The sequence below is a fragment of the Diuraphis noxia genome, unplaced genomic scaffold (assembly GCF_037042655.1).
Source record: "Diuraphis noxia isolate RWA-SAM2 unplaced genomic scaffold, SU_Dnox_SAM2 contig0004, whole genome shotgun sequence".
Lineage (NCBI taxonomy): Eukaryota > Metazoa > Arthropoda > Insecta > Hemiptera > Aphididae > Diuraphis > Diuraphis noxia.
Genome location: NW_028301714.1, coordinates 59428140 through 59452102, shown reverse-complemented (window position 1 = coordinate 59452102; position 23963 = coordinate 59428140). Strand labels below are relative to the sequence as shown.

At 26.6% G+C, this 23963-nt stretch overlaps 1 protein-coding gene across 5 annotated transcripts in view; it reads right to left on the bottom strand.

Moving 5' to 3' along the window:
- LOC107161473 (growth factor receptor-bound protein 10-like) overlaps positions 1–23963 on the bottom strand; it is a 100871-nt gene that overhangs the window by 35286 nt on the left and 41622 nt on the right. For 4 of the 5 annotated variants that reach the window (XM_089226438.1, XM_089226441.1, XM_089226442.1 and 1 more), the window contains exons 2-7: positions 9767–9887; positions 9210–9366; positions 9002–9123; positions 8821–8880; positions 6765–6896; positions 6358–6420 (exon numbers count right to left, since the gene is read on the bottom strand). In XM_089226438.1, coding sequence (XP_089082564.1) covers positions 6358–6420; positions 6765–6896; positions 8821–8880; positions 9002–9123; positions 9210–9366; positions 9767–9887 — 655 coding nt within the window. Of the gene's footprint in view, positions 1–6357; positions 6421–6764; positions 6897–8820; positions 8881–9001; positions 9124–9209; positions 9367–9766; positions 9888–23401; positions 23482–23963 lie in introns of those variants that run through there. The other variant, XM_089226439.1, reaches the window with a different exon arrangement.

The window sequence follows — 23963 nt, the reverse complement described above, 5'->3', positions numbered from 1 at the left end:
CGCCACGACTGATTATATACAAGTATAACCCCTATGTTTCTATCAGACGATACCTATTATGATTCAAGTGATTCGAGTTGTACGCGTAACAACCCAAATATCCAAAATAACTATATAATCGCCACTCGAATATTCACTTCAACATACGCCTGCACAGTACACACAAAGCACAGAGTTAGGGTAGTTTCACCCTCGTTTCAAGACGTAACCCTACAGCTTTCCTGACCAATAAAATACTGCTTGATAATATTTTTAGTACAAAACGCTTAAAAATTCTACATCAGATTTTGGAAAGAAAAAAATATAATTTATATTTTGTTATGCATATACAGATAATATAATATGTAAAATACTATAGATACCCGAACAGTATATTGGCTTTTAGGTACTTACAAAATTTAAAATTTTAATCAAATAATAAATTCACATGCACTAATTTAGCATTAAAAGTAACAAAACATCTGTAAGTACTAAAGTACGTTCATCAAATCACACAACTGTAGGTACAGAAGACAGAAGTATTAATTTGTTCAAAAACACTAAAGTTAGACAATGTTTGGTTTACGTTAGTATTTTCATTGATTTATTTTAACTCGACGATGAACGGTGATACACAATATCGTGTTAAAACAATTCTATATGTTCTAGGAATAAAAGTTTTGTTCAGACAATAATCGTCATAATAAAAATAATATATATGTCTTTGGTTCTATTAATATTATGGTTGACAAATGTAGACTATTAATTATTATATAATATAAGAGAACGTCCAAGTTGTTCATGAATATGTTATTACTTTTTTGAAATTAGTATCGAATAATTAGTTGTTAATTTCTTATAGGTAAAAATAATAAGTAATCATTTAAAACATATAGGTATGCTTTTATTTGTATTGTTTTAAGTAATTTTCAAACAAAATATCAAATTAAAGACCCCATTGATAAAGATTTTTTTTAAATGTATTCGCTTGAGGTGCAATCAGAAAAAAATGACAAATGATAAAATAAGTTATCGGAAATCTTGCGGTTAAGCTAATAAGCCTAATATTTAAATTTTTAAAGAAAATTATATTATAATATTATTATTATTATTTTCTACAATAAGCAATATTCACAAGATTTATACAAAATTCAAAATTATTATTGAATGATATACATATATATATACACATAAAATAGTTGCTAAATAATATTTATTTAAAAATATTATTTCTAGAAATTTATAAGAAATATTGGGGGCATAATCACAAAACATATTATTCCGAATGGATGTAGATACTGCGGATTTTTTCTATTGGGAAATAATTTACAACAATCGATAAAAGATTGTGTAAGTAACATATAAATACGAGCTCAAGTTTAATATTAGGTAGGTTAATTTAATATCAAAATGGCTTTACCTTAATTATAGTCCATATATAATAATACATATAATGCTTGGAGAGAGGCAGACGTGATTCAAGATTTATTTATTATTACTCATTAAGTCTTATACAGGGTGTTTCACTCAGCATATAAAGAGTGTTCTGTAGTAATACACTAATACCAACTTCTTTTTGTCAAATATGAATCAATTCTTTTCACTGTAAATTAATAACGGTTGATTTTTTTTTTAAATATTGATAGGTCCTATTTAAACTAAAATTTGAAGGAGTTTTCAAATTATTAAAATGTATATTGTTATATAAGTACTAAGGATAATATTTCTTAAAATTGGTTTTGAAAAAAAAAATTAATATTTAATAATAAGGTAAAGCTACCCATCAAATATTTAATACTGCATTTTTTTTAAATTTTAAATTTATAATTTTAAAATCACTATAGCCCCACACTTGATATGTTAATCTTGATGAACATTTTAGAAAAATCATATAATTAACAATTAACAGCAAAAAAAGGTGATTCGCATTTGAAAAAAATAAGTTTGTAATGACTCTTTTAACTGGTACAAAAATCTAAATATTTAAAATATAGTACTAAGTAGTAATTATTATGCTTGAGAATTCCAAAAATCAGAACCAGAAAATTAATAAAGAAAAAATTATGAATTACCCTGTATATACGATGTATAATTTTATTCTTCTCGAGTATAATTTCGACAAATTCTGGGTACAATAAAGATAGTTAATTTTTAAATAAATCGCCTGCAGCTTCATCCAATATAATATATAGGTACGTAATAACCCGTTTTTCGAAAAGATTTATTCGCGGCACGTTTATAAATCGGACCTCAGGAAAATCCACTGAGAATTTCCTAATTTTGTAGCCGATTGTAATTTATGCAAAAACTTCACAATGATTCAAAAAGAACCGTCATGGAATCAATAGTCATTGTTGGATACTTGGATTGGAGGGTCATATTGTTTTCTCCGGCTTACCGCACAAAACGTCGGTAGCTGATACGGCTAAATTACTTTTACGCGAAAAAAAAACTTAAATTTTACATCGTTTTTTTGTGAAAATTTGTGTAAATTCAAGGTTGAAAAACACAACTACGGTTACTAATAATCGATCGGAACGTTATTATGTGATTATTGAAATAATAATAATACATAATAATATATCTGTTATTCTGTTTCAATGCATATATGATACAATTTTGTTTTCATTCTAAGCGGAGAAATGTATATGATGTATAATATGTATTAATTCTACATTGAGGATTTTATTCTGTCTAAATCCACTTTTTGTTGTAGAAAAATACACAGATTTTTACTTTGAGAGAAGTTTCTGTTTGTACTTTGAAAACGAATAGGTAGCTTTAGAGACTTAAAACTACCATATATATTTATATAAGTATTTTCTAAAGACATAAAAAAATATTTTGGTTCTTTTTGATTTATTTATAGAAAATTTGAAACTTTCGATTTTGTTTTATCTCATTCCACTTATTTTCGATAAAATGTTGGGGAGCAAAAAAATTTAAAAAAATGTAACACAAGGTTCCACGCAATAATTTAAAAATGTCGAAAATACATAGCTAATATTTTTTTTTAAATCATTTAAATATCAAATTTTGACAAATTCATTAATAATTTATATATACCTTTATCTCCGCTCAGAATCGTATTTGACTGAACACAATGATTTATCATTGATTTTAAATTTGACACATCTATTACAGTAACCTACTCAATGACGAGGTAGATTATTCACCTACTACCTAACAATAATTTTAAAAAAACCAATAACTCATAAGTGATTGCTGATTAGTGATTATAACACCATAATAAAACGAGACACATTGTTTATTTTTAAATTTTAAATACATTCGTCAAATTTGTTCAAATATTTATTGATGAGTATTTTTTGATAAAACAAATTTATTATTACCTAATTTTCCAATACATCGAGCATGTAGCACGCCTCTAAATGTTATAATGGAGGAATACCGTATACGGATTTATGAGCAAACTGGCAACGTCTCACCATAAGTAATGTGTCAATCAAAAATTACGTTTTGGTTCTGGTTCACGTACGCTGTTGCCAACTATTTCGAAGAGATTATTACTATTATTATTATTATTATTATTATTATTATTACAGTACGTTGATAATAATTGACCGAATTTTTAAGGCCAAAAACCGTGTGGCACAGGCCCAAGTTATCTTTCACTATTTTTCAGTTAGTTTTTGTGACATTGTCAAGAGATCCAGCAAGTTGACACTCCTATTTTTTTGTCATTTTTCATTTTACATAGAAATAGTAACCTTCGTTAGAATGTATATTTATATGTATCAATGGACAGTCAAAGGTCATAAAAAATTTCACTACCATTATGTTACAATATATTTCTGAAATTTATATAGAGATCAATCTATGAAAATAAAGTATTTAGTCAACTATTTTTTTCAAAATACTATTATACGAGTAGTTCAAGCGTCCATTAGTTAGTAAAATGTTAAACCTACTCTAAAAGAAGATTTTAAATACACTGTTTTTTTGATACCAATTTCGTTATAAAATAAATGTTAACAATCCAACAACTTAACACATCAATAACTTTAATAGAAATATAATTTCAAATTCTTATATTTTATTGAAATAGAAATCAAATAATGTAGACTTTAGCCTGTATGATAAAAATCATAATATATTTAAGTATAAGAAATTTTGCAAAAAAATGTGTGTAGGTAAAGAAAACTAGATAAACTATAGCTTATATTTTATTGGTAATTCAGATTAATCTGCACATATTCAAAATACGGATTATAGGTTTCTTTACGTCATTCAACAGCCAGTCATTAAAATCTGATAAGATAAATAATAAATAGTAACAGTAAGTGCTAATTGTTTTGGATTATAAATTATTAACAGTATTAACACATGTTTATATGGTAATAAGGTATTACATATTATAAATTATTTATGATAACATAAAAAAATTGCTAGAAGTTAAAATGACCTCATTGTTGATTACAACAGAAAATATAGAAGCTGAGCATAAAAGAAATAATAAATGGAAATTACTTAATTTGTTAATATTATGATAACGTAATATGTAATTTATGTTTACTGTGGGTTAAAAAAATAATCAAATTGATTTTGATAAGATATGAATAAATTATAAAAATAATGTAACAAAAATGATGAAAAACCACCAAATGTCAACATTGACTTCTAGTACCTACTTAAGCAACATTAAATTTAATAGAAGTATAAAGTATAGCGATAGCTATAGGTGGAGATCCTGTAAAATATAGAGGACCTCGATAAATATTTTAATAAAAAAGTTTTTAAAGGGGGGCTTTAACTTCAAAATAATTATTTTGGAGGGTCTTGTAAGCCCCCCTTTATCTCTACCTATGCATACAGCCACCTAATTGCCACATTATAAAATTAAAAAAGTTAATATAAATAATAAACTCGTATAAAATATCGCAGTAATGGTATAAATATTCATAAAAAGAAAATAATGGAGATATTGAATGCACCAATATACAATACCTACATGTATCATATTTCATACTGCTAAACAAATAATTATTGGTACAATCAGTAATTATTATTGATTACTTAAATTATAAGTTTCTTATAAATTTTAAAATAAATAGGTAACAATAGGTATTTGAAGAAATTGCCCTGAACAATTATGTTGAATGCATACATAAATATTAAGTTATTTGGAAATTATTATATTATTTGAAAAATTGTTAGCTTTGATTTAACCAAGTGAAATGGTTTCTGTTATCTATGATAATTAAAGGTACCATCTCAAGGCTTAGCAAACCCTAACCCTTAGCACTCTACTAAGAAAAATGTAAGCTCTTCTAAAGATTAAGTATTTTTGTTTGCCAAAGTTACTACTCAAAGTTAAGTCGACGAAAACATAACAGCATACTAACTATTTTTTTAGATTTATTTAGAATTATTTTATTTGGTAAATTTTATATATCTTGTGTTTTTATGACTAATAATCTATATCAATAACACCATAATTTTAATATAAAATATTATCTTATTTTATCGTCATATATTATATTTTTTTTTTTTTATACTCAATAAAAATACAATTTTTTTTTATTTCCATAGTTGTAGCTTATTAGATTTTTGTTATTTAAGTATTAATTTATTCATTATTGTAACAAAGAATAAAAAGGTCAGAGCAAAATATAATAGTCATAGAAATATCTAAATTGTATGATTTAATAATTTGGAATTGATTTAAAAATATACTTTGACTTAAAGATTATACTAAAATAAATTAAGTATAAATAACGTGGTTTTTATCATTATATATTATGTACAATTGTAGAAGTAATATATATTTTAGAATTCAATGATGTCTAATACCTCCTTATACAATTATATGAAAAATCACCAAATACTATAACTACAATTATTAAAGAAATAATTATTTAAGGAATAATTAACAAATTATTTGTAAAAATTAGAATATTAGATATTTTGAATAGTAAATATTTAGTATGAAATAACTTTGTACTACTAAGTTATACACAACCTACAAATTTAAATGAGTTCATTACATTGAATACAATAGAGATGAATAATTTTAAAACAGTACAAAAATGACAAATTATATAACTCTATCTTATGCACATTTTATCCTGTAACAAAATCTTTACATAATGCAATTATTTTGCATTCGTAAATTTTATTTTAATATTTTCATTTAAAATCTCATTATTTGAATGACATTAAAAATCATCTTTCTTAGTTAAGGATTGATAGTAAATGGATATAAATTAGTGATGAAATGACAAGTTTCCTCAAACGAATCTCAAAACAAAATTAATGGTAGAATAAAAATAAAAATGAAAAATTAATATTCATAGAAAAATTAATTTTCTATTATTTAACTAGTATTAACAAGATGACTGATGTATTTTATCTTACCATGATTACGTCGTGTAAGTAGCTCATCCCATTTTTCCCAATGGTAGGTACTATGCCTTTGTGCTGAAAAATTATAAACCATATATCATTTATATAATAATTACTATGCAGTGGTACCTAATGAAATTAAAAGTGGTAGTACATAATATAGTTTAATTTTCCCACCTACCCCTTCACTGTTTCTGAAAAACGGATTAGTTATTTATAGATAATTTAATGACCTGTGTTTAATCAAATTATAGCAGAAAGATAAGAAATTATACTCTATTAGTATATTTATCCAACAATTACCCACCTAATTTTTAAGGGAGTTTAATTTAACTACCCGAAATACATATTCAGTGTCATAGTTATAATGTGTATTTAAAATTATAAATCAATTACTATAAATGTTATTAAACACTTACATTTGATGAGATATAAAGATTTTTATCCTTAAGCAACAAAACTGTTACATCCCAGAAAGGTTTCTTTTTACTGCAATCGTACACCCATACTTGGCCAAAATGTAGCGGACAGGCATCACCATTGAGGACTTTCTAAGTATGATAAACAACAATAATATGGTATTATTTACTATTATAACAAATCTGAAATTAGTAAGTAATTCAATATTTTGAACTATTTATCAGCATTAATTAATAATCTAAGATCTAAGCAAATACATATAAATTTTAATATTTGCCAAGAAACTATTTGAAATTTAAAAGTTGACAAGTATTAGAAAGAAATATAACAATGTCTTCTATATCTATGTTTATTAAATACCTACTTAATTTATTAAGGTTCAAAACATTTTCATCATCAAATACTACAGTTGTACAATATTAACCAATACTATTGAGATATAACTTAATAAAATAAATAATAAAAATGACATCATGATTAACGTTTTTAATTCAAGAAACCATTTTATAATTTTTAAAGTAACATGGTATACACGTGGAAATCATGTAAATACAATTCATTACTTGGTAAATATTCAATAATTTAAAAAAAATAGTTAAAAAGTAAAATTAAATTAAAAAAATAGAAAGTAAAAAGCTTTTAAATATGGACAAATTTAACAATGCTAATTTAATTTGAATCAGATTGTTGTAAAACACATTTTTGTATACAGACAAAATTTTTAAACTATTGTATAAATATTAAAAAAATAATTTGTTTCAAATTTCAAGCTTGGCATTATTATTTATTAATAATGATAAAAAAAATGTACAAAAAATACAAATTAAACTATTATTAAAAATAAAAACAGATTATGTTCAGTTGATTTACTAAAGATAACATTTTAAATAAATAATTCAACTTGGCCTCAAATTGATGTTCTGAACTTGGCTGAAGATCAAATAATTAACATTCTGATTTCTGATTAAGAACAATCAACGTAATAGGTAGAGGGCTAGAATAATAAATACAAAAATTGGGTTGCTCCTCAACCTCTTACATGTCTTAGATTGATTATAAATAACTTAAAAATTGAAAATACTAGGTCAATAAAAAATATGATACATTTTAAATAGTTACCTATATTATGCAAAAAAGTAAAACTAGATGAGTTTAAATCTTGGAATTAACACTCTTATTTTTAATAACCCAATTTTAGTTTTAATTATTTATTTTACATTTTAATATTTACATAACACATACATTATGATATAATTATTAAAATATTTAATGGTAGGTATATAGTGTTTAAAATATATTAAATTTATCTAGATTAAACATTTTAGTTAGGATTTAATTTTAATATTTATATTTATTAAATGAGATATATGTTCCATACCAATTAAAAAAAACAAAACTTTTATATCGCCAAACTCTGAAGTAAATGAAAATATATTTTATTACTTTTTATTTTCATATCTTCCTTATTTCACTAGACTATCTACTAGAGTTGCCAATTACTAATTAGCCAGCATTTCATTTCCATAGACTTAAAAATCACATAACTGATAGTGTAAACCTAATACAGACCTATAAAAATAATTCTATCTGATCAAAAGTTTTGACAAGAGATTGATATTATATATACTTATACATATACATATTACTAAATTATTGTTTTTATAAAATTGGTTAGCAGATATTACTGAAATGAATAGTATAATCTTAATGAATTCAAACTTGTATATATATTATATCATGAGTTATGACATACTATACATGTAATTTTATGTACATTTACTGCAACGTAATATTGAATAAAAATTCATGGAATATTATCTTTTTTACTTTGGATGGGTATTTTTCATATTAAAAGTTAGCAACCTTACTACCAAACTATGTATTTACCTAATATGCTTTTGTCCTTTGAATTTTTTTTAATAAATTGATACTTATGGAAGTAATTATTTATTTTTCTATCTCGATTTTATATAAATTTAGATGTTATTAACAGAAAAAATAATATTTTTATATCTTATATTTAGTTTTAATTCAATATAAACAATATTAAATTACCTCTATAAGTTTGGCTTCTTTTTTTTTAGCAATATCCAGAGTTTTGTAGAGAGAGAATTTCTATAAAAAAAATATTAATCGTTAAAATCATTGAAAATACACATATATGAGATGGGCCTTAAGACACTTGGCTGGTAAAAAAAATTATTATGGCCCACACTATACTTGGAATAAAATTTACTTCTGGATGCTTGAACATGTGAAACATTTTGTTGTTTAGTTGGAGCACCAAAATTCTGTTCTTTCCATTCTTCATTTTATGGAAACACGTTAACACTGATTCGTGATTTTCTAATGTTCTCTCTTAACAAAAATGAACAGCATATTATTAAGTACACCCAACAGTAATAGACAAAAGTTAAACGACACAACTAAAATTACACAATTACCTATCCCTTCGTCCTTCCAGAGTTCCACTATTGACCAACCAAAACATTCGCTGAAAAAGTCTTTGCCTATCTGAGAGCATACTTCTTCGGCTGTTGTACTCAGGGTAACTGAAACTGTTTCATATGTACCATCAATATGATAAACTTTAATGTCTCTCTGAAACCATCGAATTCACATGATTAATTCAATAGTACTTACTTATGGTACATCATCAGGGGCAGTAGAGTACAGTATTTCAAGTGCTTTCAGCTATATCAAAGTTTGTAGTAGGTACGAAAACCAATAATGTGCAAAAATTGTTTAACTTCAAGAATACAGTGTAGTTGTTGTTATTAAATAATAAATATTATTATTATGATAGTAAATATTATCATGTTGATAACATTGTTTTCGAAAAAACAATTCATGGAAGATAACATACAATTGGTAACTGCATTTTTTTTTTTTAATTTTAATTGCAACTAGATGATACCTAATTATCACTTATCAGTTTACAATTATCATTAAAATTAACTGTGGTTCAATTGGAAATAATTTGAATATTATTGAATCTTACCGGAGACTTAGGGATGTCCAATTGGTCATCTGAATAGTTTTCATTTTCGAATTGTGCGTAAGGCAATGACGACGACATGTCAGAGTTGTGATGAACCGCTTGTTTAATCAATGACCAAATCCTGTAAAATTAAAATATCTATACATAGTATTGATAAAAATCATCATTGAGTGTTACGTTAAAAAGTACGTAAGTATAGTAAAAGTAAGGACCCAAAGACACTGCAGAGTAGCTTAACTAACAATAACCGTTGTATTATGTTAAATCGTATATTTATATTTTGGCATCACATGTCCGCAACAGACGTAGGTCGTAGGTGAAATACTTTTAAACAGTAGGTATTTGGAATGAATACCCAAATGCTCATAAAAAATAGTATTCGTAATAATATCTTATTCGGACCGCCCATGACTGCACGCCATCTACCATTCGTGTATACTGAGACATATTATGCGTTCTTATACTGACACGTCTGACACTACAGTAGTGTAGAATACCATGGTATACGTGATCATATAACTACCACTCGTGATAATATTACCGGTCAGGGGAATATGGCAGGGGGCGGGAGCTATAACAATTTATCACTTATAATAAGTGCACGGAAACGAAATGATCTATTTAGCTGGTTAATGGTTAGTAGAAACACTGCGATAATTTTCCAAGAAAATTTTGTCAATTGCTTCTATACATGAAAACTTAAAAAACAAGCAATTTTTACCGAGAAACTCAGTTTCATCAGTTTGGAGATCAATCCGTACACCATGTACAAGCATCTAACCTACAGGGTGAAACAAGCAGCGTATGTATGTAAATCGATTGTCATTGTATCAAAGTACTCCAAAAACCATTTTGCTTTAGGATAATAAATTTCAAAAATATATATATATATTTTTTAAATATTGTTTTTCAATTTTATCAAAATACCTATGTAAAAATGTCCAAAGAGTTCAAAATTTTATAAAATTATCATTGCAGACATTTAAATGGACCATCCTGTATACATTTATACCAAACATGTGTTACCGACCAACTGTATAATACTATAAAATAGGTATATAATATATATACCTATATGCGTAATATTATATGCGACATGATACGGCTCCATAAAGTGGCGGCGCAAACGAGGTTGTCACGAGGTTGTCATGAGGCTGTTTAAATTATTTTTATTTTTTCCTGCACCTGCCGTCCTTATTTTGGTTATACTTAATACTTATGCTTATACCTGAGACACTATACACCAATAGCACTTACACATTAGTATTGTATACACGAGTAAATTATAAATTATAATATCCGGATACAAGTATCTATATCTTATTATAATTTTGATAATCACAAGACTCCAGTCTCTTATAGTCATATACTCATATATATAGATAAACACTTATGTATCTTCTTTGAATTTTTTATTATTTATTACATCACGCAACACACTATACAATATAATGTATAAATAAAATTTCAGTCTATCGTGCAATCGTAAATATAATGTGTAATAATAGTTATATTATCCAGAATATATAAAATAAAATATAATATTCCTTAAATATTAAAAATAATTATCATGTTATACTGCATTACTGCAGTGCAGTCGTTATAAGAATACATTGATAATAATTAACTTATTTAATACCTACCGTGGACTAAAATGTCTTTGTCAGTGATATCACTATACCTACTATTTATTACTAATAATCAACATTTGAAATAAACGAATTCTCGCGAGAATACTGCGTTATTGGCTTATTGCGTAAGGAATATAATATAGTACTGTCACCACTTTAACCTGGCCAAGTGGCAAATCCTTTTGAGCAATGCATCCATTGGACTTTTAAAACCAAAATTTTTTAGATATAATAATATTAAGTTAAATTCACTTATTTGAATTTGCTTCACCGTATAACACAGACTTATATAAAATTAGAATACCAATTATTTTACTTACCACAAGATTTATAGCCATTTATTATTTTGTTATTAAAATAAATATATAATATACATTATGTTTAGACATATACAATATTACAATATTATCTATCATATAGATAAAGTAGATAATAATAAAATAGTTAATACAATAATTCGATACAATAGTATCTATAGAATCTTTAATGCGTATATTATACAATAACGTGTCATTGATAAATCATTAATTCTAAGAGAGTATAGGTAATAGGTATATTAAAGGTACCTACTTATAAATTTATACTTCATAAGTTATTTATGATTTATGGCATATGGAAAAGTATTGTATACCTATAGAAAATATAGAAGTACCTAAAGACTAGTATATATATATATATATAGTTTATAATATCTTTCAATTGGTATTAGAAACATCAGAAACATATTATGTATACCTACTTAATTTATTATCATAAAACTATATTGACATTTTAATAATAATAGTATTAATTTTAACAATTAGTTAAATTTGAAAGAAAAGTTAAAATTAATCGTTGGGTAGTAAAAACAAACTCTTTTACCAACCTGACTATCAATTTCGGGTAGTATCGAACAGGGTTTAGGCTTTTAGTTAATGAAACTTCCCCTCATACATCGTGGTAAGGAAAGTGCATTTTTTTACTGATAGAATTTTAATTAGTATGAGGCCAATGGTTAATCCGACACTTATGGGCGCTGAATTTATTTTAATAATGAGTGTGACTAATACATTTCTTAGCACCAGATTCAAATAATTTGAGTGTTAAAAAACTGATACTTAAACAGTAAAACTTGATACCAACATAATTAATATACATATATAAGCTGGGTGTATCACATAATATTATATAAAACAGTTCAGGTAATGTGTAATAAAATATTTAAATAGATAAGTATACACAATGAATAAAACGATTGAACTTATAGATACCTACAAAGATTTTGTTTCGGGCACAAACGTTTATTTTTATTTTACAAATTTATTATGTATATTTGTTATCCTAATAATTAAAATACTACACGAGTACAACAATATTATACAAGGCGTCAAGGCTCAGTGTTTTGTATTTGAATAGGATAATTTAATATATGTATATTTTTAAGGTTCACAGCGAGGAATATATTGGTTTTCAATGACGCGTGGTTTGTTTACGAAAATGTGGAGAAGATGTAAACACCCTTGGGGAAGTAAAAATGTTTCAAGTTTCTGGTTTCTGACAAAAAATTGAATCTAGTTGCAACTTTGTTAAAAATGTCTACTACTTTTAAAATAATTAGGAATAATCAAAATATTTACACAGTCAGTATTTGAAACAATTTCAAGACTTTATTATATTTTATTATTATATTATATTTTGCTGTTAAAAAAAATTTAAAAAAAAATAGGTGTAGAGAATTGGAGCTTTGCAACACTTGCAGTTTTCGCCAAATATTCATAACAGTACTTACTATACATACACAGAAGTCATAATAAATTAAAAATATTTTTTATTTTATTTTTTATATTTTTGATCATTTTTGATATGTTTGTCATTTGTTTTACAATCAAAACATTTTATTAATGATTAAAATGTTAAAAATATTATACTAGGTTGCAAAATATTGAAAATACGTAGTGAAATAACTGAAATTTCTTTCAAAATCACGAAAATATATGTAATCATTTAGTAGGTAAAAATGAATAAAATGTTTAATTTTAAAAATTAAAAATTTAATAGGTACAAGTTTCTCACAAGTTTTCAAATTGAATTTAAAAAAAAAAAAAACCTATGCAATTATTTATATTTTATATATTATAAAAATGTTATTGATCCTGATAATGACCTATCTGCAATGACGAAGTTTATTCGACATCTATATTCAGCAAAGAAACTTCCCTTATTTTTTCATTGATTTCTTTTACTTTTTGGTCTAAATATTTTATGTCGTGTTTCTCATATATGTAACAGTTATACACATATACTTCAGAATAAAATGTAATTTAAATTTTAAATATACAATTGTTTTATTATTATATAATATAGATAACAATCTATTCTTCAGTTTTTACTTTTAATTTTTATACATTTTTTAAAAATACCAGTTACTGCGCCACTCAACATAATATGGTTTGATTATTAAATATTAAAATACAGTCATTTACTGATAACCTAAATTTATTTCAATCAATACAAGAAAAAACAAACTCTAATAAGTCTATAAGGAAAACCAAAAAGAACCGATTATATAATACGTTTGATACCTATTGTGATATTTTAGCATTTTAGTATACGCATACATAATTTTATTAATACAGAACCTAAGCATATTTTGGGATTTTTCAACTTTGCCATCTATATTTAGTTTTGATAGGTATTTAGAAAAATGATAGTATACAGGGTGAATCATAAAGCATGCTCAGTGCTCACCCCTTATCCCTTTTTTTCTTTAATAATGAAGTTATTCAAAATCTGATTTTTGGAATCTTCAAAATTTTAATATACTCAAAGACCATATTTTCAAATTGTTGAAATTTTTTGTACCACTTAAGGAGTGTCTTGTGGCTATACAAACTTTTTTTTTTCAAATGAGAATCCTCTTTTTTATTGTAAATTATTTAGCAGATAATATTTTTGAAAATTTTGATGTATAGAAATCAGAAAAAAACTCGCAAGTTCTCGGTATCTGGTTTATAACAAATTGTCTACCCGGAACATCTCTAATTTTGAGTGTATCCATAATATTAGTGTATGATTTGGAATTCAATCTTTTATATAATGTATTTTTGTGACATTATAATAGTGACAATGAGTATGAAGAAGTTAAGAAGGAGGGTGTGTGATTACTGATTACAAATCATGAATGTAATATGTAATGTTTGCGATTTGTCACAGGTTTGAAAAACTGTTTATATGATGTTTTTATGGTATTTTAAATTACAATGAGAGCTTACAAAGAACCTAACATATAATTTAAAGCTTTTTAACCAAAAATAAAAATGTTTGAAAGTCTAAAAGCTATAAAAATGATAAATATTACTTTTAAGTAAGTTATTTTTTTAATAAATAAAACATAAGCAAAATAATAAAACACCTTGTCCCAATTATTTGCACGTATGCTGTAATAGGTAACATACAGCCAAACATTCGTCTAAACGAGTATTATAGACTCACACGCCGGTTATAATGGAGTCATTTTGACGGGAAAATCCAATCAACACTGGATGTATTTTTGTCAAGAGTTAATTAGGTAGGTACCTAGCATATACAAGCAATTTATTACTACTTTATTTTTTATTGAACAAAATTGTTTCCGTTAAATATCCATATATTATTTAATAATTATAATATATATATAAAATAATGGCTGAAATCTCAAAAAAAAAAATTAAGTCAATAGGTATAAATTTTTAATTTTTTTGGGGCCTTTCCCCTTATTAATTAATTCGGTTAATGAACTCAGATAGTCAGATGATCTGATCCCGAAGAGAGTATAATAAACAGCGCCCACTGTATAATTTATAGTATTTATTTAATAACCATTTGTAGATGTTATTTATACATTAAGCATATATAGAAATACAACCATGGTTTATTTTAAAAGAAAAAACAGTTTTATTTAAATTTATAATATAATATGTATATGATCGTAATGTATTATTAATTTCGATGACCTATTTTGGCCTAGTATATGTATACAAAGTTTGCTTTTTTATTCTGACTACCCGTTGGTTATCGTCAGTGATCCATTTTATACACATTATAATACTTTTCTTTGCGTACGAAGAAGGTTAGATAACCTTTATCTAGTCATATTTAATTAATCTTCGATGGTAAAATTTTAATTAATGTTAGTCTTATTTGAATTTTTTTTTCAGATTCTTATCGTTTGTGATAAAGAATGACGGATATAATGATTCTATAATGTCATACCTAAATGTAAACAATTTTAATGGCAGCACATAACGCACATTTCACCGAAACGTTGTTAGTGTCAATATGGCCGATATTGGTTGATTGGTACTTTTTCAGTCCAATTAATAAACGTCAAATATGATCATCAAAACCTTTGACATATAAAATATCTTTAAGAATTCAGTAATCAAAGTAAAATTATTAACAAGGTTCCTACTACAATCAGTATCCAATCCTAATACATAAAATAGTCCAAACAATGGTTGACAAAAGATGTTTAAAAATGTTTTATACTAAACAATATAGATGTACTATAAGTATATTTATATTATTCTGACACATAGATATAGTTTTTAAATCTTATATAACAATAGGTACTAAATTTACTTACAACATGCACTATATTCTATTAAAAATTTTTTTTTTAATTGTTATAGGTGCATTTTGAATCAATATATAATTAATGCTCGTAACATTTCGTATGATATTATAATATTTAAAGTCAATACAGTCAACGAGGAAATATTAAATAGGTACTAAATATTCAGTTACCATAGATTATAACGATTACCTATACTCTACTCCGTACATAATAATATAGCCTTAAAATGGCATGTGTATTATAAATTATATTAATACAATTCCAAATGTGTCTAACCAAACTTTAAAAAAATATATGATGTAAAATAATGCGTCCCATATTATGATGATATCCATGATGCATATACCTATATACCTATAACATAAATATAATCTATATATAGGTGGTAGATTTTATATTTTCGAATCTTCATTCTTATATTCGACTTACCAAAGATATAAAATTAAATATAATAGTTCATATCGTACAGCCCCGTAAAAATCATAATTTTTCGATTATTTGCTTTCTGCAAATAACAATTTATTAAAAAAAAAAAAAGGTGTGACAAAGATTCAGAAAATTAATTAATTTTTTTATTTTTACAAGTAATTAACAATCTGTATTAATTATACTAGACACAGTAAAAATATGAAATCAATTAAATTAAATTTATAAGATCACGACACTACTTATTATTACGCTTCATACGTCTCGTATAGGATTTCCAAGTATTGGGGGAGTGGCCAAGTTTTTCATTAATTGGTTTGGGAAAATAAAATTAATGTTGGAGTTTTAAGAAATTATGTTTTTATAGTTAAATTTGAATGCAAATTTGTAATTAATGTGGAAAAGTACGTTGGGATACTCGAATTGTATTATAATATATTATATAATATATATTATAATGTTATAAAATTATTCTAAAAATACAAAAATGTATAATACTTATATACATATTATATAACTCAAAACTATAAAAAAACCTCTGGCATGAAGGATGGTTTCTGAAGATACTAAAGATAGATGTATTATGTACTGAATGCAAATTTATTAAAAATAACTGCATTTAAATTGCAATATTGCATGTCGATAACTAGTTTTTCAAGAGTATTTAACTTCGAATGGCCGTTGCATATATTTTAATTTATATACTGAATGAATAAATATAACTAACAACTATTTTTAATTTACGTGTAATCAAATTCAAATGTACATTAACTATAATATAGTCATAATTTTAACGATGAAGAAATGAACATTTTTCTTAAAAAATCATACGTAGGTATTATGTATATAAATATCAATATTCTATATAATTTATTTTAAATATACCTTTTATACATGGCTATACATTATTTAGGTATTATAATATGATAATGAAACTCGAAAAATGTAGTTTTGGTGAGAACAAATTTTGTATAGTTTTATATAAACAATAAAATATGATTTGTGTTTTAAATGATAAAAATTGACAGAATTATTATCCATAGTAAGTAATAATTATAAAATTATAAAAAAATTATAACTATAGTTTATATACCTAATTAGTATTTAAAATACACCATTGTTTGTATACACAACAATTCCAATAGTTTTTGTATTTCAGATGTGAAGAAAGACGTGTGTTTTCTGAAGTTTGTTTTAGTATCAAATGCACGTATTCAATAATCCATGTATAGAAATAATCATAATAATTCTACTTCTACATAACAATTATAATTCAATGTGATTCACTACACTAGGAAAATATAATTAACTCTCTATGATAACAAACTTTAATACAATGTAATGATTTTGGTTTCTTCATCATTTGATTTTTAAAAGTCTACCTACATCTATATATTATATTAATTCCATAAAAATGATAATATATAAAGTAGAAATAGTAAAATACTCTGAATACTTATCTTTGCTCTTCAGAAACAAAACTAAATTCGTTATTACAAAAACTAAAGCGTCACTGTTGGGACACTTCAAAGACGGAAGCTTTAAGGTCAGCGGAAGTAAAGCCATAAGATTATGAAATAGCTATATAGATGTATATAGGTATAATCACGCGTGCACGCGTAATGACCACGGTTATCTTTGTGGATAATGAATAACACTTATCAACCGTATGAGTAATACAAATATAGATATTAAAAATAATTTAATATATATTATACTTGATACTAAATACTTGGCGAAATATCCGACATTGTCATAATTATAAACCACCGTCATTTGTTCTCTCGCTAAACAAAACTGTATAATATGCTTTTTTTAACGCTTATTACTATAAGTTCGGCGAACAATAATAATTATAAAGCCCCATTGTGGCATTTGCAGTGTTGTGGAAAAAAAATACTACTTATTCGGTCTAAAATATATACACAATAAAATATAATATGATGATGAATGGTTGGTGGCATATACCTATATATACTGCAATTTACAGTCTATGTGTATTACAATAACCAAATACCAATAACATATTTTATGTTATGGTTATACTTATATATGACAGCGTATAATGTATATTATAACTGTACTTCAACATAAAAAAAACGAACTTCGAGCCAAAACTTTTTTTTTTTCTATGGTATCGAGGACCGGAGAAGGAACTGTGTTGCCAATACTTCTCCTCCGGATTCGCAGCCAAAACTGCAATATCTCAACCATCATCAGCAACTCAAATTATTTCATTCAGTGACCAGTGGTGCAACTAGGGTTAAAATTCTAGGTGGGTTACAGCCCTCCCCCCCCCAATCAAAACTATGAACTCCACAGTCCCAGTCTAAAAATAGATATATTCCTGTTGATATATTTTATCAAAGGTAATCGTTATCTCTTATCTATTTTACTTGAACACTTTTTTAAAATGATATTAATAATAAAATAATAATATTAATTTCTTTTTTTCCAAGCGACAAAATTGAAAATAAATTGTACGTGTATTATTTAAAATCAATAATGGATATTATTTGGGGGTAGGCTGTCATAGCCAGGGAGGCTAAGCCCCACATAGTTGCACCAATGTCAGTGACATCTACGAACGCTAATAAAGTTATAACAAATAAATGTCAACAGAAATGGCCCAAAAATGAACACTTTACTACACTAAATTAAATCGTATTAAATACAACACATACAATTGGACATTTCCTAACGAAGTTCACAGAAAATTCGAAGTCATATTAACTATAGACTCAGAATTGGTCACTCACAAATCTCCCAGAGTCTTCTAATGGCCAAGAAAGAACCCCCAACGATATGCACATCATGTGGTGTCTATAAGTCACCGCATCAGCTATATCCTTATACTGAATGCCGAACATGCCACAATATCCGAAAAAGTCACAACTTCTCCGAATCACAAGCCTAAGTAAAAAATAACAATCACCCTCAATCCATACAACCAGCATCGTCCAATTCATTACAGCCGTCAATCTTCAAATCAAAATTTAGTTGACACTTAGACTAGGTTTATACAATATATGTAATTCATTATTTTCCCTCTATATATAAATAAAAAAAAATAATATTTTGTTAATGCTGTAGGTATATGGGCATTCGACGGTGTCCGGATTTTTTGTACGTCGTGAATTATATTATTATATACAGACACGCACTCAGACGCGCACACATGTTATCCGTAACCTGCAAGGGGTGATGTGTACGAGGACTCTGGCTGCTATTTTTAAGACTGTCAGTGTCGAGTGTCGAAATTTCATCTGGCGTATTATTATTATACGTATAAAATAATGTACCACGTATAATAATAATATGTATAATGTATAATACTATAATACACACATTTATTTTTACGAAATCCCCTTTTATATAATATACCAAATGACAACGTGTAACAACATTCAGTCTTGTGTCTGTAACATGCTGAACAAAAAAATGTCTATGTGATATAACAATATTATAACTCAGTCCACAATTCCATATAATACATCCAAACGGGCTTATATATATTATATATTATATATGTGTGATCTGGTAGAAAAAAGCAACGTCTTGCGAGGGATTAACGGCGTGTGACCCGCGATGTGTATAATTATGTTTTTCTTTTTCACATTTACTGGACGATTGTTATTATTCCATAATAATATAATTGTGTTTACGGTTTTGTTCCGAAACGGACTAGATTGTTATATTATTGTTATGGATACACCGCCGTCTATACGCAACACTGCAGGCTACAGATATAAATTAGGTGTGATATAAAATACAAACGTCGTAACTCGTAATTCATAATTGAAATCAAGTCATTAAAATAAAATAATTACATTCAATCATCATGTTACATACTTGTACGTACGTTTTTGATCGATGAACTCTTGGGATTTTTTTCCCTCAATATCTGCGTTTCGCATAGCAGTGGGACTCGGACATAATAATTATAATGATACCTACAATTATGCTCATTGAAAACGACTTCCAATTATTATACCCTAATAATAATAATCGTGTATTTGACCTTTTTTTTCTTCACTCGTTTATTACAATGGCATTGAAACATATAGTGATTGTTACGCGATTTTTCGTTTAATTGCACACCATTACACTAATATAAATGTCGCGCCTATTAGACAATAATTTAGCGTGGGCAATGCTTCGTATGAAACAAATCGAAGAACATATCGCCCTATACGACCTGGCGCGAAGGAAACAACATAATAATAATATAACATATATCTATACATCGTTATTTATTAAAGACGATCGTTAGGGCATTCGCGCAAATGGCCAGCTATTTGTCATTTCGTGCGTTACGTACACAACACCTGAAATATATTATTACAGTGCGTCGCAGATCGCATTCGCAGTGGTTGTCTTTTTTAAATTTACATTGTTATATTTGGGTAATAGTTTTTGTACATCGCCGGCAGCCCGGCGGGAAAGTATAGTAAGTGCATGTTGATGGTATACTTATAGAACTGTCGTCGGTCTAAAGAGAGTATACAAATTAAAAACAATAAAAATAATAAAACGTCTTCGAATTACAACATTATGAATCGTAATTATTTACTACACACTACGCGGAATAGCAGAAAAATGTCATAAAAACCGCCGCGATTCTAACAATGGATTTTTAACCATTGAATAATAATAACTATAATATAGCTGTATAAGTATAACTCGTATTATGTAGGAAATATAGGGATGTGTAAGCCTATTAATTATACGATTTAGCCAAACCTCTATATCATATTTGCGCGACGGTACCTATAACTCTTTCTCAGAATAATGATAATATAACGACGTGCATAAGAATACGGTTAAAAAAGAACACCGTTTCGTTAAGAAAAAAAAAACAGGAAAAATTATAATATATAAACCATTTTGCAATATCATCCGGTACGAGTTTTGTGGAGACGGCAGATATTAATTAATTAAAGGCCTGATATGTAGGACGGTGATGATGTGATTATTATCGTTTATAATACGCCTAATAATAAGATGTATTTAACATGTAAATGATGGATTTTCACGGTTGATGTGAGCACTCGCAATGGTGCAGGTAGTGGCGTAGTGCAGCTGCATGTAGAGTGCAGTGTGCAATTTCTGTACAACAAACAACTACACAATACATATATGATATATGGGCAGCAGTGAGTGTAATAAATTATGTATTATTGATAATAACCGTTAGACGGTTCTCGTGTCCGAAAGAAGAGAAAGGCTGACCGATTCAGAGGCGACGGCCCAAACTGGGATACATATATATATGGAAGGTTGGTATTGTGCATCGCAAGTCCGATGAAAACAGAATATCGTATTAACGTCATATATAATAATAATATATATATAGAGAGAGGTACGCCTGCTGTGCCTATAATATGGGTGAGATTATCTATCGAAAAGCGATGATGCTTACAAGTCGTGTGCAGGTGTTTCCTTTTTCGGTGTATATGTAGGTGATAAACCGTTAGTATACCGCTAAGAGGCCGAACAGAACCTCGCAAGGTTTTAGAGAGAACGAAAGAAAGAAAAACGCAATAATTGTTATTATATATATTTATATATAATGTATTGATGAATTGACAATTAATCACGTTGCGACGTTTTGTGGGAGATGGTTTAATCAATCTATAATATTATATTATATAGGTATACGCCTTATCGACTTATACATATTATTATTATTATTATTAATCATTATTATTTGTTAGGTACCTACTATCATTTTTATAATAATTAGCCAAAAACGTATAAAAAATGAAAAAGGCTTGTATATTTAATAACGTAAGTCATCGTCAGGAGTTTGGAAGATCACGATTTTGATAATAATATATTATATTATAAATTATAATCATATTATTTTTTGGTTAAACATCAACTACAAAGGTTATTAGCTTTAACAAGAGTATTAAATTTGTACATTATTATATATTATTGTACAATTCAATTTTAATCATATTATTATATTAACCGTATTTAGTTTTATTTTCTATTCGATTTCATCATATTGCGAAAAACGCTGCCATTTTACAATTGTGAATAATGCGGAAAAATGATAATAATAATTCATATTAATGTGGTATGTGGATAATTGATAAGCCTACGTACCTACGCGTAAACGAGAGCAGAACCTACCTATTAATATCGTAAAATAAATTTTATGGTTTGTCGAAATCGGCCTTTTAACATTATTATCATTTATCACCGTAAATCCATAACCTAACCTAGTTATTAATTAAATTTATTATAATACGGTGCCTACATAATTTTCTTGGGGAAATAATCGTTATCTCGCAACCTAATGTTAAATAGTTTTAATTTGTGCGATAGCTATTATAAAATTATCTTTGTAATACCTACATAATAATAATTATTTAACATGTCATATTAATTAATGTTATGTTTTTAATTATTTATGGGGCATGGTCACATGTGCTCGCAATTATAATAATATTATTATTGTATCGGAAATTATATTATTCCGATTTGAATAGTTACGCCTCCCGAGAGGTAAGTATAGTAAGTACATAAGCTATTTATTGTCACACTTATACAACTAGGTCGGTACAAAAACTAAATACTTAAAAGCTATTATTTTGCGCATAATATAAAATATTGTTTGCCTATATACAGTGTAAAAACGTAAGTGTTAAAATCTCGTTAAAGTGTCAATTTTATCGCTTATAGTTTCGATCGCTTGGCGTTTATAGGAGCAAATTGTGTTTAACCAAATTGGGAGGGGAAATAAAGCTCTGCAGGTCTATATAGATACTCTATTATGGTGCTTTAACGTCATAGAATGTACAAGTCATCATAGTTTTTTTTTAGGGAGGGGGGCTAAGCCCCCATCCCTTTTTATTTGCACCAATAGCCTCGCGCATCACCTATATATATATAGTATACAACTATACTAACGTACCTACCTGGCTGAGGGAAGAGATTAATTCTAAACACCATAAATCAATATAATTGCAATACTTAGGGCGGAGCTGATGTACTACAATAACGTGAAATCTTGTTAAAATTGTAGTTGCATAACCCATATAACTGTTGCGAAAATAAATGACATTTCGACGAATTAATTTCTAATGTTCAACACACATACTTGAATTCTAAATAATAAATGAATATAAAAAAATCAATTTTAATATTATGTACGTTAATATATTTATGTATATATTTTTAAATACATGGTTGACCTTAAAAAAAAACTTGTATCATTATATCAATAAAAATAAATACAACTTTGAATAATTTTTCAAATGACAGATAAATTAGGTAACAATTTAATTTCTTCCAAATGTTATGTAGTATAACTTATTATTTATTAATATTATTACATTTTTTTTTTTGTTATTGAATTAAGGCTTCGAAATCTATGTTCATTAGCCTGAGTGTTATTTAGTAAGTTTTTAACAGCAGGGGTGGGTACTATTGGTTAGAACACGTGTATATTTAGAACACCTGGTGGTCACCCATCTGAGAACTAGTGACACTAGTTGATGCTTGACCTTAGAAAACTATAAGGCCCCAACAACCA